Here is a 22,665-nt window from a genome sequence, read left to right on the forward strand (position 1 = left end):
TCATTTATGTGGATAGTTTCCAGAGGGATAGCCGTGTTAGGCTGTTGCAGCAAAAACAAAGCTTTTGAAGTTATGCCACAAGCTTCAGGGACCTGAGGTGCCACAAGATTCTCTTGCTTTATCTGAACAGGTGAGGAAACTACTAGCAGCAAGAGAGAGAAAACATTGTTATATTCCTATATTTTTGCAGCAGCCAGTCACCCTAGCCTAGGGTGGAAAAATGCGATCTGCAAGCGAGTTGTGGAATACCTTGACAAATACAAAATACAAAGGAGGGAACAGGCACCTGTGACAGAATGCTTCCTTGAAAAGTAAGAGGCAACTGTGAAACTTCCTGCTTCATTTCCTTAAAGACCCCAGTGCCTTCAGAGTTCCAGCATGTGTGTTATGCACAGAACCATTTGCAGAGCTCGCCCACCCCGCTTTCCAGGCTCCATGTTCTTCTCATCAGCTGGCACGCTCTTATGCTTGTTTATATTCCTGATGCTGTGGTACGTTGTCTCCAAACCTTATGATCGCCCTTCCTTTCTTATCTGTTTCCTCCCTTAATTCACCACAGGTGACGCTCTTTCCCCTTATTCCTGCTTCAATCAGTATCTTACTCCAATCACTGTTTACCTTCGCTTGTGTTTTGTCTGTTTACTACCTGGCTCTCTGCTCATTTCTCCTCCTCCGTTTCAAGCTCACTCACATTTTCATGCTCCCTTCCTGTACTCCTATCCAGTCCATCTAATCTATCTTCTTCGCTTTTTCTTTCATGCAGGCCACTCTCTTTCACCCTCTTTCTCTCCCTGGTTTCACACACACTGTGCTCCTGCTCCTATTGTTCCCATTTCCTTTCCAGCATATTAGGTCGGCAGCTCCTGTTTCCCTTTCTCAGTGGCCGGGACCCTATACCTGAGGTGTCTCAAAGTCCTGCCTTTATCCTCCATCAGGCTGGATGGCATTGCTCTCTCCCTACAATGTCACTACCAGTCTGACTGGTTCACCTTCCCATTGAGCCGCCAACACCTATGTGCACTGGAGAGGAAGCCTCCCTTGCTCCTCCCTCACAACTAAATCAATCTCCAGCTGAAGATCTCAAGCAGCAGAGTTGGAATAGGTAGGGCTTTTGTCTAAGACAAAATGCAGTTTGCTTGGCTCACTGCAGGGCACTTTCTAACTAGCATCCCCAATTAAGGCAGATTGGGAAGATCTCTGCCTGAGGCCCTATAAAGATGGGTTTGATACATGCTGCCAATTAGGATAGGCAGCACTGGGTTAGATGGCCCACCAGCAAGATACTGCTTGATGACAGTCCTGTTACCCTTAACCTTCGCACCTTACTGCTGTCTGCTTTATGGCAATATGCCAACCAGGGTCGAACAGCAAACCTCCCTAAAGTCTCCTGGTTCCTCTCCCATCCCAAATGTTCAAGATCTGTTACAAGCCACCAATTGCTTATTGCAGCTGAAAGTGGAGGGGGTTTTTTGGGTGGAAGCTATAGAGTTAAAATCAATGCTGCCTTCTTTCCCAGCAGATGGTCATATTAGCAGGGAGCTGAATTTTCACTACTAAACTACAATCAGAACTCCCCCACCTATCAATTTAATTCTAGGCTCCCCCACTGACTAATATGTACTAAGGATCCATACACCATTTTCCTGGGCTCTGCACAGCATGCTTTAAAACTAGGGTGGCACAAATAAAAATTAATCTGCCTACAGAATTGAAGTTGCTGCTAAAGTGACCTAGATTTTCTGGCTCCATTAAGAGGGTTTCCTACAACAGGGAGCTCTAAGCTGGTCTCTTGGTGTCCTCCCCACCCCACTTAAGCAAGCAGGCCGACTCCACAAGCAGCTCTAACCTAGCTGTTCCCCAAGCAAGCTGGCAGCCTGACAAGCTGACATTCAACCAAACATTAACAGCTCTGATGTTTGTGGATAAGCTTTCTACTTAACTTTGTAACCCCCAAGAATCCTAATTAGACAGTTCTCAAAAATGTGATAATTATACAGAATGACACTGGTGCAGTATATCAATATTAAACGGCACTACAAATTTATTTTGAAGACTTTACTTTCTCTCTGCCACACCACACCCCAGGTCTTTTCTCTTTTAATTAAGATCAGGAAGAAAATGTGGGCATAAACACTGAACATTTCAAAGATGTGCTGACATATCAAAAAAGGAAGAGTGCCTGCATTTCACTCAGAAACAGCTTGTACTGTATTACTTTACTTCCATCTCAGAAACTAAAAGAATACAACATTCTGAATAGGGGCGAGGGGGCGAGAATGAACTTGAAAAAAACAGATTTTGAAGATAGAAAGCCCACTTGCCATAACCAAAATTATGTGATGAAGGTAAAAGATGCATGCATTTGCTTATTTTGCAAACGATTTTGGATGCACTAGAATTTTTATTAATTTATTTTCTTCCGTTAGTTGAGAATTATCTTTCATATTAGGGGGAAGAGCAGCTGGGATTCAAACTAGGAGAACAGAAAGCCAACTAGAGAGATTAAAACATATCAAGTAATAATAGTAATAAAACTTCCAGAAACCCCAAACATATCCTAGGGTCCAAGATTGCAGTCTTCTGCAGGTTATGTCTATACTCACTCACAATGCTAAGGACTCGGAATAGTGCTTGCCTTCCACCAGGAGTAAATCAGGTTAGGGCAGGCATGGCCAAACTTGGCCCTCCAGCTGTTTTGGGACTGCAACTCCCATCATCCCTAGCTAACAGGACCAGTGGTCAAGGATTATGGGAATTGTAGTCCCAAAACAGCTGGAGGGCCAAGTTTGGTCATGCCTGGCTTAGGGCATGTTGCTGTTGCCTAAAAAGATCCACACTACCACCTTTCCTGCTCCATTTTTTCTGCATTGGACATGAGGAAACCTAAAGTTTATAGACAGACTAGCCCTCATCAGAAACTGCCCCCAAATATCCATGGCAGTTTCTGTACTCCATAGGGCAACTATGGCTATATAATTTTTCTGTTTAAGATTTGCAGTCCATCTCTGCCCACACCCAATAGCAATGACATACCTAACAGATATGACCTCCAACACACTCCAATCAAGGTGCTTCCTAGCTTATGACAAGCTGGTTTTTCCTGAAAATATAGGACAAGCTAACCAAACAGCAAACCTTCAAACTGATACAATTTCAGATGACCCTTGCTACATTTGCACGTCTGCACCACACTCAGTGGAGTGCAGTCATCTTGAGCAAGGGGTCACCAAGGTCAACAGCATTATGGAACTATCCTGCACAGCTTCTGTATTAAATGGGAAGAACTGAACATGGGAAGTTCTAGTTCAGTATTGTCTACACCAGGCATCCCTAAACTTCGGCCCTCCAGATGTTTTGGACTACAATTCCCATCATCCCTGACCACTGGTCCTGTTAGCTAGGGATCATGGGAGTTGCAGGCCAAAACATCTGGAGGGCCACAGTTTGGGGATGCCTGGTCTACACTGATCTGTAGAGGACAATCTGAGCAGAGTTCTAAACGGGATTTTTACACCCTACCCTATATTTGCAGGGACTAAATCTGGTTGCTTTCTTCAAGAAAAGGATGTGCTCTTCAACCGAGCAATGATTCATCCCTCAATATGAACAGCAGAGCAGCTACAGATCTTAGTGAAAGAGAAAATCATAGGTTCTCTTAAACAGGAGGCAGAATTGGCCAACTAGTCTCTTTCAACACAGTTCAATGGGCAAAGCCATTTATCTCACTCATTAACACAGTGCTTTCCAACCAACTAGATTCATCAAGCTTGTTGTCAATTTTTCAGCAGTGCACTTTGCAAATAAATGCTTGCTGGAAGCAACGCCGCCAGACAAATGTTTAATGCAACTCACATGACATGACAGTGGCCCCAGCCTGTCTGCAATGTCTACCAAGAAACAGCACCTGACATCACTTTGCACTTCAGGAAAACTACAAAAATATTTGTCATTCCTCTGAAAATCTGGACCAGGTGAGCTCACTTAATCTGTTCATAATGCTTACGCAAATACAGTCACAGAGCCAAAGACATTATAGCTATATAACTGCAAGGGAAACATTGACAAGACACTTGGATGATAGGGAGCAATGCTAAGAATAAAACTAGGCTGACAGTCTGCATGCCTCCAGCAGACATTAGGAGAAGGTCAAATGCACAGAAGACATTTAAGAAAGAAGAAACTACAATTCCTTGCAAAACACAGACACAAATTAAGAGTTGTTTATTAGCAAGTTCTGCCTCAATCCTACCTAGTGGGTAGTTCCAATTACATCTCCTAATTAATGTACTGTATAAGATTTAGATCCAAGAAATTCAAATTTAAAATACTTGGGGCCCCGCCATATTAGGCAGCTTTGGGAAATCAAGACCTCTCAGATTTCATCTATAAACTAAAATTAAACAACCTACATCTAGTAGTGTAGCAAGGGGCAGGGGCGGGGTGCAGCGGGCAGGGGGCTGTAGGGCACCACAGGGGACTGTAGGATGGCACGGGAACCACTGAGTGTGGGCAGTTGGCAGCTACGGAATTGGGGAAGTCAGAATTGGGGGCATAGCAGCTTGACATAAATATAGGATTCGTTTGCCAGCAATGGCTTCTCCATTCATTCCAGTGGAGCAAGACCCACATCCTCAATTCCTTTGCACCATCAGGTCTGATTTCTCCACTCGAATAGTAAAGACAGTCCCCGTGAACATGCACTGATCCCTAAATTACCCTTACATGTCCTTAGCATCAATATAATATTTAAGACGAAGTCCATCAATAGCTGTGAAATAGTTAAAGCATTACATTATGACATTGGGGGGGGGAGGTGGGGAGGGAAGAGAAGAGGAGAGAGTTAGCTTAGAAACACATGATGCTCAAGGCCAAAACAAATCTATTTCACCACGCCTCACAATATAGATGCAGGAAGCTGAGAAATGCTACAGCCAAGGCCATGACCTAAGAACTTATCCACAGGCTTGCAAATATCGCTCTGTATATTTGCACCTCACTTTGCTGGGAGCGGGGAAGTTGATGCTTTAATATCCATTGGCTACAAACAGTAAGAAATATGACCAACTTGTTACTAAACAGAAGCATCCAAGCCCATAACATCACCTATACAGAATGTGACACAACACATCTTATGCAGTAAAGAAAGGAGAACCTTGTCAGTGGTTGGAGTGGGTTGGAGGCTAACTGATATATTACAAGTTACAGGTAGGTAGCCATGTTGTTCTGGCATAGTCGAAACAAAATTAAAAAAATCCTTCCAGTAGCACAGGGGTTCCCAAACTAAGGCCCGGGGCCCAGATGCTGCCCAATTACCTTCTAAATCCAGCCCACGGCCTGTCTGGGAATCAGCATGTTTTTACATGAATAGAATGTGTCCTTTTATTTTAAATGCATCTCTGGGTTATTTGTGGGGCCTGCCTGGTGTTTTTACATGAATAGAATGTGTCCTTTTATTTAAAATGCATCTCTGGGTTATTTGTGGGGCCTGCCTGGTGTTTTTACATGAATAGAATGTGTCCTTTTATTTTAAATGCATCTCTGGGTTATTTGTGGGGCATAGGAATTCGTTCATATTTTTTTCAAAATATAGTCCGGCCCCCCACAAGGTCTGAGAGACAGTGGACCAGCCTCCTGCTGAAAAAGTTTGCTGACCCCTGCAGTAGCACCTTAGAGACTGTTTGTCTGAAGAAGATCATTGGTATCTTCTTCAGATGTTCTTCAGGTATCTGAATAAGTATGCATGCACACGAAAGCTCATACCAATGAAAAACTTAGTTGGTCTCTAAGGTGCTACTGATATATTACAGCAACGCACAATGTCCATCTCTGCAAAAATCACAATATGTTCCTTGAATAAGTTTTTAAAATATATAATTCTAAGAGTTTTAGCTAGTAATTTATTCACCTTAGAGACATATACAAAATTCACAGGAGGCTGCCTGAGGACAATTTGCTTTCTACACAAATTTTTAGCAAAAAAAAGCCCTGCAACATTTAACAGCGACTAACTTCAGAGATTAATAGCGCAAATATTTTAAAGCGCTCTCACACAGCAAGAGGGGCTGCATTGCAAGCTCATTTACAAGACAGAAATGCAACAACAAGCACTTTCTCATGCTTAATCCGATAACTCTGATGTATCTTTTGAGGCTGTCGACTCGAGCTCATATTTCTATTTTTGAACAGGGAGAAGCCGCCACTTCCAAGTTTTATTGGCTGTGAATTTCTTCCAGGCTTCTCCATATATGGGATAGTGTTAGAGGCCACCAACTGAAGGAGGTCACATCTTTATTATTACTGTTATTATTATTATTTAATCCCACGTAAGCATCTCATCTCCTTTGATAAGTACTGTATACTGAAATAAGCTGTTCCCAGTGCAGAGTCAGCCATTACAGCTTGTGGGGTTTGGGTCATTGGTGGCTTAAAGCACACTCAGTTTGAGTGCCCTGCTTCTTCCACATTTTTGAGTGAGATTCCTTCAACCTCTGCCTGCCTACAAGCCTTGAGCATTAAAGTTCTGATGCAACGCATCACCAGCACTGTATTTAAGCATTACTCTCGGTGCGCCATGGGTGAATGGGAATGGCATGCAGGAGAGGGAGAGGACTGTTAGAGGAGATATGGACTGCCCCTGCTCCGTAAACAGGATAGAAGCCAAGTAGGCTATATGGGGGCTTCCTCCTTCACATCCAGCATAGCATAGCAAAAGAGCTCTTTGTCCTTCCACTTCCAGGCCCCCAGTAGGCTAGGGATGTTTTTCCGGCAGGCTAGTAACTTTGGGGGTTTATTTACAAAGCTGCCAATCACCCTCCCAAAGAAATACATGGTTGCATATCCAAGCAAAGTCAGACAACTGAGAAACATGCAGAACAAAGCCATGAACTAGAGGGGAATGGAGACAGACAGAAAGCCCCTGGAGCCCTGTGTATGATTTTTCAATAAAAGGCAAAAGATGGTGAGCAAAGGCAACAGACTTCAACACCCATGATGGCAAAGAATATAATTAACACAAGGCTCCATTCCACAATTTTTTCCAACACTGTTAAATATAGCTTTACAGAGGCCCCTAGCCAAGATGGTATTAAACATCACTTGGAAGCAACACCCCTCCCAGCTGTTTAGCTCTCACATGCCACAGGTAGACTATACCTTAGATTTGAAATTCAGGAAGTGTGCAGTTAAGCAGCAGTGAAGAAAAATTACTGAGTGACCAAAACAAATTAAGGACGCTTCTCTTTCAATTCTAGCCCTGGAACACAACTATATTGCATGTTAATCAGATTCCATCACTTTTAAGGAACGGGCATGGTTAGTAGGTCTTAAACCAGTGGTGTCCAAACATTTTTCAAAGGGGCCAAAATTTGATGAAGTGAAGGGCCGTGAGGGCCAACCAAAGGGCCAACCAAAGTTGTTGACTTTTTTAGGATTGAAGTTGAGGTTTATTTAGGATTTTACCCCAGAAAATAAACTGCCACAGGGGCAGGATTAAACCAAAACCGACTTTGGACATGCCTGTCTTAAACCATGGGTGGGTAACCTGTAGCCCTCCAGATATTTCAGAACTACAGCTTTCATCATCCGTGACCAATCAGCATGCTGTCTGAGAATGATGAAAGCTACAGTCCAACACCAGAACTCCTCAACTGGAACTTTTCATTATTTCATCCAAACATAATAAGGTGCCAAAAAGTATGGTACAGTATTAATGAAGCCTCCTAATCATACCATCTTTAAACACAATTACTCCTGAATGTTCACATTTCTACTCGTTCCCTATGACTGCAAGTGCTTAATTATTGGCAGCCAGCACATGCTTTGAGAATGAGGTTTTTTAAAGCCCATATCCCAAAGAAATCAAATTCTTCACCACTAAGCACACTCTTGAAAACCAGATCAGTGTAGTATTTTAGGAACATACACATGGATCTAAAATAAGGAACAATCCTTGTCACATTATGCTAACATATACAGTTTTGCCTTGGAAGAAAGTGTATGATGCTTCACCCAACCACTACTAAGGAGAACAAAGGGTATCCTTGACTTAAGTACAAATTAGTCATCCTGTCTGTCTGCAATTAAAACACTGATGTACTGCGGGGAAAATAGCTGTGTGGACCAGGCTTCCTTAAGCTGGTGCCCTATGCATGTTGTTAGACTACAAACTCCATCATTCCTGCCCATTGACCAGTTGAGGAAAGCTGGTATAGATTTAAAAAAATGACAATATGCAATGTTATCACACACAAACCTGGTCACATTTTATCTCTGCAGGTGTACTGACCCTACCCCAGTGGTTTCAAAACTTTCATTACCCCAGGGCACACTTTCTCAGAATTCACTCTCACAAGCTTTAAAAAACAAGTCTTTTAAAGCATAAATAAGAACCACCCACGGCTTTGAAGGTGTGCACCTCATGGCTTTCTGCAAAATGCCCCACCTCTAGCAAGGGTAGGAATCAAAGACCAGGGGAACCAAGTAATGCCAAAATACAGAAAGTGGGCTTTTTTGTGCACAGAAGCTTTAGACACACAAAAATCTTTCTTGCAGATCTCTCATGGTACATCATTTGGAAAGTACGGCAGCCATGCCAGTTTTGGAGCATTGCATTGCCAGGGAGGAGGGGGGGGTGACACATCTGCCACGCAGGTAGAGACCCATTCCCTTCCCCAAGGAAAGCTAAGTGTGTGAGTCACTGAAGCAGATTTCAACACAAAAACAAGCTGAATCAGATGTGTTTGTTTGAAATACCCTACAATTGAGATGGCACTTAATTACCACAATGTGACCTGGAGTAGGTGGAGCAATCTCCCTTTTATTCTTGCTAATGACATATGAAAAGTAAGCTCAGACTGCTAGCAGAGGAGGAGCCAGCGACTTGCGCCAGATGCAGTTTGCTTAGCAGAAAACTCATGCTCTGTTTTAAAGGCACTGTCACAAGTCGCAGCAGTTTCTCGAGACGCATGCAATTGCAACATGGGGACAACGTGACAAACTATCTGAGAGGAATCAAAAGCCCAAGAGTGCCACTCCTTAAAGTGTAGTATAAAAACAGCTCTCATAAGGTGGGTTGTTGTGGGTTGTTGTTGTTGTTGTTGTTGTTGTTTGCAGGGGGCACTAATGCTTCAAATTAATTACAGAGCTTGTCTGTGTGACTAATGCTTCCAATGCCTCTTCCAGGTGAGGCCCGATAAGAAACCTGGAAGAAAGCCACACTTACAGTTCACATGTATTGTTGTAAATCTGTCAGAATCTAACCAAGCAAGAAGGACCAGGGCTGCAGCCAAACTCTTTATTAATACAGGGGCACAAACGAACAGAGCACTTCAGTTACCTAAACAGCCTTCCATGTCACCATACAAACTAACAACAAAACACCAACAGAGTACATTAAAGTGGCAGTATTGTGGTACGATGAAGGTGTCTGGCTTGGGGAAAAGAATTCAGTGTTAGAGAGAGTAGGCACATGACAGAGAGATGGATAGGTTTGGTGATTAGGAATTGCCTTCTGTTCACTTCAGACTGGGATCTACTGCTAAATCACTGAATGATCTGTGGTAGATTGAGCAAGGGTTTCTGACTTGAAACAAAAGTACTGCCCCCCCTTCTAAATTAAGCGGTTAGAATCCATTATCTGTATGTATTCAGATATGTATTTGTACTTGTATATAGGAAAATATGAGGACTTTGTGAATTCCAAAGTTACAGAGTCCACACCTCTCGGACTAATGTACAGATCAGAACTTAGGAATCAATTTCTCTAAATGCTGCAATTGAGTTCCCAGCAATTCAAATGCATCTAAATAACTACTGTACTTAAATATTTTGAAATTTATATTAATCCAGAAAAAGAACAAAATTACGGGGGCATGCATGGAAATGAAAGAGATGTCCATCTCTGTTTTAATGCACTGACCCTCCTAGTGCTCATAAATGCATCAAGCAATTTGGTCCTCCTGTCCCAAACTGCCAGCTTGCATGATCCTCCACTCACCCTGGTCACACTTTTGTACCTGGCTCTGGTTAATGGCTCTCAGGTTCCAGAAAAACGAAGTATAAAGGGTAAACAAAATATAAAGCCTAAAGTCTGCCCACACCTGAACTTGATTAGCTTCACTTGACTTAAGAGGGAATTAAGCTTGTGGGCAAACTTTGCAGTATTTTGGAAACAAAAATACTGGTGAAGGTGGCACGCAGAGACTTAAGAGTAAGCTTGCCTATTCCACCCCCACCCCCACCCCCACTGAGTAGATTTATGAACTGGGGGAGGGGGGGTGTTCAGACGGCCTAAATGTCAAGGAACTCTGATGAGTTATGAAAGGAGCAGAAGATGCACGTTAAGTTTTCAGCTTCTGATATTTTGCCCCTTCTGGTGTCCTATGCTAACTTCAGGTGGCAAGTCTAACAGGGGACCCATTTCTCTCACTACAACTTCCTATAAACCAAGATAATATAAAGCAATGTACAGCTCAAAGAACTGGACTGGAAATATGTTTCAAATTCAAGGCCTTTGGAGGTTGTTTTGGGGTTTTCTTGCAGCTCCATTAATGACTAAGGCAATCTTCACCAACCTGGTGCAATTCTCTGGACTACAATTCCCATGAGCCTCAGCCAGCAGAGCTGCACAGACTGGGGCTAAAAGAAGATGTAGTCCAGAAAATAGAATTGGCATATTTTTAAGAGCAAAAAAGAAGACACATTTGCCAACTTCTGCTTTTAAGTATGGATTGCTATGACTCTTATTTTACATATCCATTAAAAAGAGGACACATCCTGGAAAAAGAGGGCATATGGCAGCCCTAAAGAGCACCAGGTTGACAAAGGCTGGACTGTGCTGTACTAAACTACTGTATGTCAGTGTAATTTGAGTAACATTTTTATTTACTGGTATCAGCAGAATACTGACATCCAAGCATGTATCAGAACTACCAATACACCAGCTTGCAACCTGCTGAATCAATAGGACAGGCTTCTGTATTCTGTATTGTTGTTGTTCTGTATTCTGTATTGTATTGTTGTTGTTCCATACACTTCACTGGCCAATATATATTTAAAACTCAGCATTTTTCCTTATGGATATTTGAAGAAGCTTCATTCAACTCCACAAAACTTCCTAATATGCTGGGATATTACTGCAGCTTTTGTTTGACTTCTAGAGCCCATCATAAGTTTCTGAACAGATGGTAACAGTCACAAAATTAAGTAACATCCCCAAACAATGCACATACTAAAGTGCTAAACCACAGTATCAAAAGATTTACTTCATATCTGTTTATCTCCAATTATCTCAACTGGTGCATTAATTTTTGCTGTCCTTCCCCTTTTTTGAGAAATCTCCATCTTTCTAACATGAAACTGCCTTTAACCTCCTAGCTGATTTTTTGCCTGATGATTCCTACTGTGCAATTATATGCATATTTACTCAGAGGTAAGCCTCACCGAGTTCAATGGGACCCAAGTAAGTGTGTATAGCAGTTCAGCCTTAAACTCAAAAGCTTGCACTGCCTATCCAAAAGCCAGGAAACGGGGATTAAAACTGAACGGCCCTAACAAAAAATCATGTTAACCTACTTAAATTTTTATGTCTACTGCAAGTATCAGACTCCGAAACCAATGTAGGATAAAGCCTGTGTCCACTAAGAGATATTCGAAGGGTGTTTCCTCCTGCTCCTACATGAGATTATTCAGTGGCTGCCAATATGAGTGCCAAATGGTGGTTGTTTTTCCAGAGCTCCCTCTCATCTTTGGGATGTTAGATGTTGACAAGAAAGGAACAAAGCAGGAACAATTCAGTGTCAAGAAAGCTAATCACTACCTGAACCTTTCAAGTGACAACACAAATGTAGTTGAGCTATTTAAAGCAAAATTAAGTGCTTTGGGTAGCTTTGAAGTCTCCAACTTTCAAATAAAGAATTTCAGTATGTTCTTCCTCCATCCTCTGAGGAATCTTTGACCACAAAGAAATGTGACTGGCTAGTTCAACTGATTTTCCTGCTGCTTCCTGCTATATCATACACCCCTTTAAATCAAAGCCCTCCAAGCTCCCCTGCTTATCCAACATACTTCCTGCAAAAATAGCTTACTAATAATTCCACTATGTTCTATGAACAAGTAGTTAAGCAGAAGCCAGCTTTGTACCTTTTATACAAAAGATTTGCAAGTTGGTCTTCACAAATGATTGACAGAGAAGATAAACTCTCAACTTGACCAATCACCCAAGTGCATCACTTCGGGGAAACTGGAAATTGCACTTCATTAAGAGGCATGGGTAAGGGACACGGGTGACGCTGTGGTCTAAACCACAGAGCCTAGGTCAGCGGTTCGAATCCCCACGACGGGGTGAGCTCCCGTTGTTCAGTCCCTGCTCCTGCTAACCAAGCAGTTCGAAAGCACGTCAAAGTGCAAGTAAATAAATAGGTACCACTCCGGCGGGAAGGTAAACAGCATTTCCGTGCGCTGCTCTGGTTCGCCAGAAGCGGCTTAGTCATGCTGGCCACATGACATGGAAGCTGTACATCGGCTCCTTCGGCCAATAAAGTGAGATGAGTGCCACAACCCCAGAGTCGTCCGCGACTGGACCTGTCAGGGGTCCCTTTAGCTTTTTAAGAGGCATGGGTAAGGCATTTGAACCCAGCAGAACATGAGTTACTTATTGTGCTGTAGGAGGAAAAAATACAAATGAGAAAGTGCAATAGACAGCTGGGAAGCATCATCCAAGTGATATTCCAGAAGCCTGATTAAACTCCTAAACAAGAGTGAACTGCTGTGTACAGAATAGAAGGCAGAAGAAATACTCTGGGACAAACAAAAGGAACAGCCCTTACAGTGACCAACAACCTGTTTAACAGAGAACTAAAAGTTTAAGGGGGGAACAGAGGGAAGTTCACCCTCAACAACCACCATCCACATGCTTACTTACTGCTACCGTCAAAAGCATGTACAAAATCCTGGAAGTACCAGGAAACTTGAAGGCAAAACATTTAGACCCCATCAAACATTATTGCATAGAAAGACAAGCTGGACTTTGCATCTTATGACAGCAGCAAATACTGTATACAAAATGCACAGTTGATGAGCTCAGACCGGGCCTCAACTAGTTTTACAGTATAAAGCAGAATATAAGGTTTAAGGTAGGTAGCCGTGTTGGTCTGACATAGTCGAAACAAAAAATAAAATAAAAATCCTTCCAGTAGCACCTTAGAGACCAACTAAGTTTGTCATAAGTATGAACTTTCGTGTGCATGCACACTTCTTCAGATAAAACAGAAGGTTTAAAGCAGAATAAAAAATCATCTGTTGAGCTAAACTGCCAATTTTAAGATATATTGTAATCTGCTTTATAAAAAGTACCCAAGCTTCTGCATTGACTCTTGCCAAAGCTTTAAGAAACTACAACAGTTTCTACAGTTGTCTATGCTGTGTCCCAACTACACAAACAATAGACCAGGACCTTGGTCTCTTAAGATATGCTGCATCAGAATCCAAGTACACAGAGATGGACATACATCAACACTCCATCACAGACCATGGAGGTTGTAACTGCTTTGTACAGTCCACTTATGCCTACATATTTCAGATGAAGCATTTGGAAATTTCCAATCTCAGTCCTCAGCCACGACCACCCACAGCTCTGCTAAACATGGCATGGGCCTATAACCAACTGCATAATCACTAGCAACTATCAGGAGAAATTAAAATTAAATGTTCCTTCAAGTTCTGCAAAGAAGGAATGGAAAACTTGCGGCCCTCCAGGTGTTGTTAGGCCTACAACTCCCTGGACATGCTGAGTAAGCTAAGGGGATCTGTAATCCAACACCCAGAGAACAGGTTCCCTATTCCTGCTCTAAAGAAACTAGGAACTATGACTCCAGCCAATTGTGAAGCACAGTGCTAAAGTTACCGGAACCACACCTAAATACAACATGCAACTTCTTAGACTGAAGGGTACTAGACAAAGGCAAGTTTCACTGGCTATTTTGTACCAAAGTGCTGTCTCCAGGATTCACCAAAAAGACTTAAAAGATTCAACAATTAATGTACTCAATCTATGTACCTCTAACAGCCATGACAAATGTGGTCCAGTGGTTTGCGTGTCAGTAGAAGACTTGGTAGATCACAGTACTGTACAAACCCATGAAGTTCACTGAGTGATCTTTGGCTATTCACTATCCCTCAGCCTAACCTACTTCACAGGGTTGTTGTGAGAATAAAATTGAGGGAGGAGAACCATGTATGCTGCCTTGAGCACCTTACAGGAAAGGTGTGATATAAAAATAGTATAAATAAATAAATGAAAACGTATATACAGTACCCGAAACCAACCCAACTGAAATAGATACACTGATTTACAAAGCTTTCAGAATACACTCATATTCCAAGCATCAAGGAGTGGAAGAAAAACGGTCTGTGCTGTAAGACACTCCACTGTATTCCAGACGTGAATACCAGAGTGCTCCAACCTATTTTGCTCAAAATGCAAGATGTAGCCAAAGAAATGTAAAGGCACTTTAGAGAGGTAAAATTATTGTGTTTCTACAGACGAGTCAGCCCAAACCCCATCAACAAAGTGCACATAGTATATGCATAACACTGAGGAAATTACTAGGTAAGTCATTTCTGATGCACACAAACAGGATGGTAATAGCATTTAAATAGGCAGTCTTTGATGTGGAATGAAACAGCACGCCTGATCCAAGGCAAAATACATTTTATTAACTCTGACCGGATGCACACATTGGGTTAGAGGCTGACCCAGTCTCTCACACAGCACTGTCATTTAGTAACAGGGCAGAGACCATGTCTACAGACTGCTGCCCCAGCAGAACATATCATCGAACCAGCCCTGCCCAGAGGGAACAAGGGCAAGACTCCATTCACTCCTGAAGCAACAAAAAAAGATGTTTGAAACAAAAGCACTTTAATGTTTACACAACCAAGCAGCAAAGAGCAAAGGCAACAAAGAAAGCCTCAAAGCAATGAACCAACGCCAACCCAATACTAAATGTAAAGCAGTTTCCGAGTGCCATCCTATTACAATTGGTACACTATTAAATGACCAATTTGGAGTATCCGGACATCAGCAATCCCTAGGGATGGCTGTTAATTATATGAAAATACATTTCTGCACCACACATCACACAAACTGCACCCACTGATGGTAAAGAAACAGGAGAAGACAACTAAACTTGTATGTTGTTATCTCCCCTACCCATAGCTGTCAACTTTCCCCTTTTTTAAAAGAGAAATTCCCTTATTCTGAATAGGATTCCTCACGAGAAAAGGGAAAAGTTGACAGCTATGCCCTTACCACGCTTCCATGACGAAAACGGGATAGGGGAACTATCCTCTAAATGCTGACACAATTAACATGTTACTTTTGTGGTCCTGCCTTGTTCAGAGAGAGGTGGAAGAGTGAGTCAGAAATTAAAGCCATAAAATTAATAACTTTTGTCATCAAGTCTAACCAAAGGTAACAAGCTTGGCCAGGGAAGTGAGCTGTCCATAGCTTTTGGCAAACACCCAAAGATTTTGGGAAATATAAAACTTACCTGAACACAATAACATAGTGAGGTGCTAATATGGTGCTTTTAGGTCTCAATGGACCTCAACAGCAAGGGCAGATACAAAAAAAAGTTAATTATGCACCTCTCAATGATAAAAAAAGTAGCTACCACAAAAAGGTGAAAAACTGAGTTTAATTATGTCATCTGCAGAAGTTTAGTTACTGATTACATACCATCCATCCAAAATACATGGCCCTAAAAGCATCCTCTCCCAGGGCCACAATCACTGCTACTAGCACACTGTAAAGGACATTTTTTTGTAACATCGTAAAGGTAAAGGTAAAGGGACACCTGACCATACCAAAATCCTGTTGTGTAGGCAAGATCTTTCTGCATCACACCCTAAAAAGTTTTATCCTTTCTAAAGTGCTATGTTGGATTACCATGCACTGTTAAACGGCAGCTGTGTTCCACCCCAGTAGTGACTGCTTTTCGATACCACTTGGAATATTTCCTTTTTCAGCCTCATAGAAGCATTGTGAAGTTTAATTAACTGTAAAGCACAGCGATCTTCAGATGAAAGGTGCTATAGAAATGCATATATTAAAGTTACCAGCTTATTTTAAACCAAGTCTTAACATTACCTATCCCCATTACAATTACCCATGCTTGAATCGTTTTTTGTGCTGCAATTACTACATGCTCCAGAGCACACTCCTGATTATCGTACTATTTCAGGAGCTTATCGGAAAAGCTCTCTCCTTTACACAACTTCTGTAGAATTAACTTATGCAGCAGTGACTTCAGGACCAGGTTAACCAAATGGGAAGGAGGCCAATGAAAACCATCTGACCATGGGAACCCAGGAGATTTGTATGTTCCACCAGCATAAAAATTCCTTCTATGCTAGGAGCCATCAAGAACACAAAAACTATCAACCTCTGAAAAGAGCTTGCAAAAGTCTCCATTGAAAACAGCCACTTGCTTTGAAGCCTTCACAAATGATAGGTCAAGACCCACTGCTGAATTGTAGTATCCTTGCAGTACCCAGAGAAAACAGGGCTTAAATATGTAAGGCTGCTTCCTGGTCAGGAAGATGAGTACTGTACAAGAGCTGAATCTCAAAGACAATTCCATTCACAGGTCTTGTTAACAGAATGTTTAATCAGCATTAGAAATAAGAGACTGTAGGCAAAAAGGCAAGTGCTTGACAAAGACAAGCAACAAATGCTTTGCCAGAGATCATTTCTAGAACAGTCACTTTCAACTCTGATTGCCAATTTTTTTTTCTAGACAAATGGCTTCTAGGCTGAGACTGGTGAATTTTCAGTTCTGCAACAGTTGATTCTTTGTGGTGCTCTCCATATAATAAATACCCAATGCAAGAGCAAGTCACATTTCTTCTATGGCACTGTTTGGATACTTTTTATCTTGCTGAGGGTTCCATTAGCAGGCATGTCCAACAGGTAGATCTTGATCTACCGGTAGATCGCGGGGGTGTCCCACGTAGATCACGGCATGAAGTTTAATGATCCCCTTTGGCCAAACCTCCCCTAAAAAGGCTCAGCAACTCCTGGCAATGACAATGGGTAGATCACAGCCAGTCTTTTTATATTGTGAGTAGATCACAGTCTCTTGGGAGTTGGATATGCCTGCATTAGAGAAAACACTTTAATTTACGGAAACAGGCTAACTTTAAAAAAGAAAAAGAAAACAGAAAACAGAAAGAACTCTGCTTTGTATAACCTTCAAACATAATTTACTTCGTCCAAATTGTGACCTGTATTGGAACCTGCCATCATTTAAGAGAGTTGCCATATTATTATATTCACTGCGAATTTTGCCCATGTTCTTATTTTACTGGCAGAATGAAGCATTAAGCGTTTGCGAGAAAAATTGTGCATTCATGCCCACATGACAAAAAGCAACTTTATTTGAAGGTGGCTATTGCTTAGTGGTCCAGTTCTCTAGAACAAATGACTTGAATTGGTTTTGCTATGCTATCTAAAACCAAGAGGTGTGAGAGTGGGAACACGAACAGCGCAATCCCATAAAACCAGGGGCCGTTTTATAGTTTCACTCTTGAACACGAGAATCACCAGCTGGTGGAAGGGGGGGGAGAAAATCCTTTAAAACTGAAGACACCAAGATAATTACATAAACTGCCTCAGAGTCTGAGCATATTGAATGTCTGGCACTGAAAGCTGACAGGCATCATGCTAAAGTGACATCTCTGTTTCACCATCTTATGATCAAAAGATCAGCCACCACCAAGGACATGTCTCTCTACGCTCCGCTCTTCAGTCAGCTACCCAAAACAATTCCAGCACCAGAACTGCCTTCTAGAACACTGTCGGTTTTTGAAAAAGCAAGTGTCACCTTTGTTGCAGTCAGCATTCAGCATCAGGACGATCGCATCACTCTGGAAGGCATTATGTTCCAATGGAAGGTTTGCAGAGCCAGCATAATGAACAGAAAGTGACAACAGTTTTTTCTCTCTTCCTCCTTCCCCAACCCCTTTCCAAGGGGGCTATTCTGCAGAACTTGATAAAGCATGTACAACATACATATGAATACAGCTCTTTGTTCCAGAGAGCTGCCTGCGCTTTTATTCCCCACCGTTCTCGTATTAGTTAAATTCAATGGATCACTCAATGGCTCTGTTGTTAGTCCAAAATGTCCTGGGCAAATAATGCTAGATGCTCTTGTCACACAAGTCAGTAAATGAGGCCTTGTACATCTCCAGTGACACACTGTAAATATAAAGTGGCGTTAATGAGGGATATTTTATCAATGCAATCTGACACAAGAGAAGTGTCCCCCCCCTGCTGCCACCCAGTTCAAGAATGGGGATGTGAGGGAGAAAGGATGCAACAATGAGATGGCCGTTACTTTGCAGAGCACCCAGAAATCTGAGACAAGTCACTACTAAGTACTTGTGCCTCAGGGCTACTTCTTCACTCAAATTCACTCACCTATTACTGTATTCAAAGAAAATCCATGTTAACCAACTTTCACTGAATTCTAAAGAAAATGATCGACTGTGCAAAAAGTATTTGGTATGAACAAAGAACCAACAGCTAACATCAAAGGGGCTTCCATTAACCATTAGTAGCAAAACAATATAGGAAGTTTTGCCCCCAAACCAACAGGTTCTCAACAAGGAAGTTCTAACCGAAGCCTTGTCTGCAATTTGCAGAAAAAGATGCATCAATTCAGACAATGAGTGCATCACTTGTGCTTCAATAAAACAGCCTTTTGCTACTTGGGCGTGCATTTAAAACTGGGTGCATGCCAAAATGAAGAAAAGGATGCCACAAGCACACCAACCAGTGCTGCTTAGTTCAAAATCTTGCTTTAAAAAAAACGAGTGTTAGGCTGTAAGATATGTAAGAGAAAGAAGCTGCTTCCATGGTAACAGGCAACAGAATTTTCATGTAGCTCTGACATGGACCGTAAAGCACACAACCCCTCCTTTGCGAAGTAAACAGGTCCTCTTTTAAGAAGGTAAACTCTTGTGTTCATTTAAAAAAAACCTTAAGACCTGCTGCTACTTAGAATGACTCCTCAACAAGGCTATTTTGCTACCAGTTAAGTGGCCGTGTGCATTCCTGTTTTCTGGCTGCAAAACATATAATTCACATACCACCTTCTGGTTTTCCTTCCCCACCCACACTACTTGCCCACTCTCACCTTGGTTATACATCACAAACAGACCCTCACATATCTGCTATTTTCAAGGCAGAGGTTCTGTCAAAATAAATGTGCTCTTTCAGCACATACGGTCACCAGAACTTTGATATATCCAAGACAGAAACCAACAGATTAGGAGCTGCCGAACCAGTCTACCACCTTCACTCATAAATTTAGAATTTTACAATTCACACCACAGGAAAAATGAGGTTGAAAGGAATTCCCATTTATTAATTCAGTCCACCCTCAGTGTATAGAACAAATTGGATCATGTAATACATTTTACTTTTAAAACAAAAGCTCTTCATTGAATATGGGTATATCACAAGAGCTTAGCCCACCCCAATACAATTTATTCAACTCCACATTATATTTATATTAAAATGTATTGAGAGAGGAATGAAAAACAAGAAAAGCCAATAATCAGTTGAGAGATAAAAGCATTTCTGAGCGCACATCCCAGCTGAAGGTTCAAGCTCTGACCGGGATTCATTTGCTGCAAAGCTGGGAGGGGGGAGGTTGTTCCTCTCCTACCCCACCCCACTTCCCCCCACCCTTCACTTGTTGCTGTTCTTGTCACTCCACTAGTTCCCGGAGGCAAGCTGCAACGTCAAGCTGCTCTCTCTATGCCCCACAATTCTTTCCACAGGAGGAAAGGGAAAGGAGTAGGTAAAGAGAAATCAGCAAACAGCATTATCTGAACCAAAGCAAAGAACGATCTGACAGCGAAGTGATTCCTCTCTCCTCTTTGTTATTGAAAGCAAATACTGCCCTCTTCTTTTCCAACCGTGCCAAGACTGACTCTGCTATGGAACAGAAAATGTTTGCAATAGGGACATAGGAAACAGGGAGATCTTGTGTAGGTTTTTTTTTTTTTTAAATTTCAGCATTTGCCAAAGCACAACACACGGGAGCCACTGCAGAGACAGTGCGCGCACACTACCCTTTCCTCCACCAACACCACCCTCAAGCCAAGCCCCTCAAATCCTTTCCTCTCTGCAAGATATGGACTGGCAGGAGGTTTGGAGAAGCCTGCGGGAGAACCTCAGGAGGCGGGCAGTTGCTGAATCCAAACACAGCCATGGATCAACTACTGAAGATTCAACACGCACAAATCACTACACAAAGCAAATCCAAGCACGGGTGCACTTACACACACACATGCACGCAGGCAGGGGGGTGCACATGCAAGAGGAGTCCCCTCCTTTGCTGCAGCCCCCTTTTTGCGGTAACTCCCTCATATCTCAGTGGGGAACGGCAGTTAGAGAAAAGGTTTTCACATGCAAACCAAGGAGAAAGAGACAGAGAGGGAGACAGGCAGGAACAACAGACATGAAAGCAAAATGAAAGGACACTACAACTTCAGGTTGAAAGGCAAGGGGAGAACTGTAGTTGGCTCCATCTAAGGGGCCATGGGGAGTTGGTGTGGGGCTCATGGACACTTTAGTGACAAAGGCAAAAGCAAAAAAGAGGAATTCTCCACTGAGTTGATAGAAAGGGAGACGATCGATGTGAGGGAACCTTAACGGAATACGCAAAAGGAAGAGAGAAGTGATAGCAAGAGCTGTGTCTGAACGAAGGAGCAAAAAAGTAGAAACTAGCACAAGAAAAGGAATCGGGGTGTGGGAGCAGAGAGAGAAAAAGAAGGGATGGAAAGAAAGCACAAATCACATTGGGCAGGGAGGTAAATGGACAGATTCACGGGGGGGGGGCAGGCTTGGAAAAGGCTTTTGGCTAGACTCCAAGGGCTGTCAATGAAAGGGGGAATGAGAGAAGAGACAGGAACGTTTCAGCTGATATTGCAGCTACAAAATATGGGGGGGGGGGTTGAATGAAAGAACAATGCTCAAGAATGTGAAGGGTAGATTTATATTGTAGCAGAGCAGAAAGAAGAGGCAGAGAGAAGAACTGATTCAAGCTCCAGATCCGACATGCGAGGAGAGGGGGGGAGGGGGACAAGCAAAGTCAATACTCGTGTGTCTCTGTGTGTGTGTGTAGCAAAGGGGGGCAGAGAGAAAAAGGATGCAATGAGGATGGGGGGAGAGAGAAAAGGAGGACCAGTTTTACGAGGGAAACACGGGGGGGGGGGTGGAGTGAGGAGACAACCGAAAATCCTAAAAGGAATTTGGGGGAAGGAGGGTGGTGGTGGAGAGAATTGCAGTGCACGGAGAGGGGGGGGAGAACAATAGTCCATGGCCGAAGAAGACACGGAAAGAAAGAGAGAGAAGCATGGGGAAAGTGGAAGTAGGGGGAGAGAGAGGGAAAAAAATAAAAGAGAAAAGCCACAAGCAGGTTTGGATTGCAGCAGGAGAGCAATGAAGGAGCCGAATGAAACGGAGGTATGCGTGTGTAGGAGACAGCCTTCAATGACTGGGAGTTGTGTGTCTGTGTGTGAGTGAAAAGAGGATAGAAAAGCGAGTCAGCCTTTCCAGCAGGGAAACTGAGGAAGGGGAAAGAAAGAGGGAGGGGAGCACTCGACCACCCTCCTACCCCTCTTTCCTGGGGGGGGGAGACGAGCCCCCACCCCTTACACACCCGGCTGAGGGAGGGGGCGCCCCTCTCCCTGCGAGGGCGGGAAGCGCCCCAGGCGAAAGTGTGCGGGAGCGAGGAGGTGCCGTCCGTCTGCCGGTTCGCCCTCCTGCGTGCCTACCTGTGGGGAGCAGCGAGGCGGCGGCGGCAGCGGCCAGGAGGAGGAGGACGAGGGAGGGCGAGGGCGGCGTGAGGGCCCCGCAGGGCGGCGAGGCGGCGGGGGGCGAAGGCGAGCCGAGGGGCGGCGAGGAGGAGGAGGAGGAAGGCGCGGAGGGGCCGAGGCCGGGCTGGTAGCAATGATGCTGCTGCTGGTGGTGCTGCTGCTGCTGCTGTTGCTGCCGCCGCCTCTCCCGCTCTTCCTGAGTCCGAGTCCGGCTCCGGCTCCGGCTCGCCATCTTCGGGCACCTGCTCGGCTCTGGCAGCGCCCCCCGGAACAGCAGCGCGAGCGAGCCGGCCGCGTAATGAGATGCGGCGACGTCAGCGCGGGCGGGCGGGGCGTGGGGCGGAGCCAACGGCACTCTGGAGGCGGCGGAGGCGCGGAGAGCGGGCCCAGCCAGCCCCGGCCGCCTCGTGCCTCGCCGGCCAATGGGAAGGCGGGCAGGAGGGGAGTGTTGCAAAGAGGGGGCGTGGTCTGCATAGTAATAACGCGTCTCTCGTAGACATACACACAGCTCTGCGCTCATTCCCTTTCGCCAGCAGCTCCGCCGCCTGCGTGGTCTTCTTTGACAGCAGGTTCCAGGGAAATGCAACAAGATCTCACTGAAATCCTCTGATATCTCATGCACTTTGTGAGATCTTGCAAGATTTCAGAAAGCTCTCACGAGAAGGGTTATAAGAACAAACGAACAAAACTTTTATCTGATCCAGGCCACAAGTGATAGAGAATTTACCTTATAAATTATTACGGTAGATAATTGCAAAACGTACCATGCAGAAGAAA

General features: G+C 43.5%; 1 protein-coding gene across 3 annotated transcripts in view; it reads right to left on the reverse strand.

The window, feature by feature from the left end:
• CADM1 (cell adhesion molecule 1) overlaps window positions 1–22,182 on the reverse strand; it is a 282,413-nt gene extending 260,231 nt beyond the window's left edge. For 2 of the 3 annotated variants that reach the window (XM_060268443.1, XM_060268442.1), the window contains exon 1: window positions 21,847–22,181. In XM_060268443.1, the coding sequence (XP_060124426.1) occupies window positions 21,847–22,120 (274 nt within the window). In that variant the 5' untranslated portion in view covers window positions 22,121–22,181. Of the gene's footprint in view, window positions 1–21,846 lie in introns of all 3 variants that reach the window. The other variant, XM_060268441.1, reaches the window with a different exon arrangement.
• Between the last annotated feature and the right edge of the window lie 483 nt (window positions 22,183–22,665).

Source organism: Zootoca vivipara, chromosome 15, assembly GCF_963506605.1.
Source record: "Zootoca vivipara chromosome 15, rZooViv1.1, whole genome shotgun sequence".
NCBI classification, from domain to species: domain Eukaryota; kingdom Metazoa; phylum Chordata; class Lepidosauria; order Squamata; family Lacertidae; genus Zootoca; species Zootoca vivipara.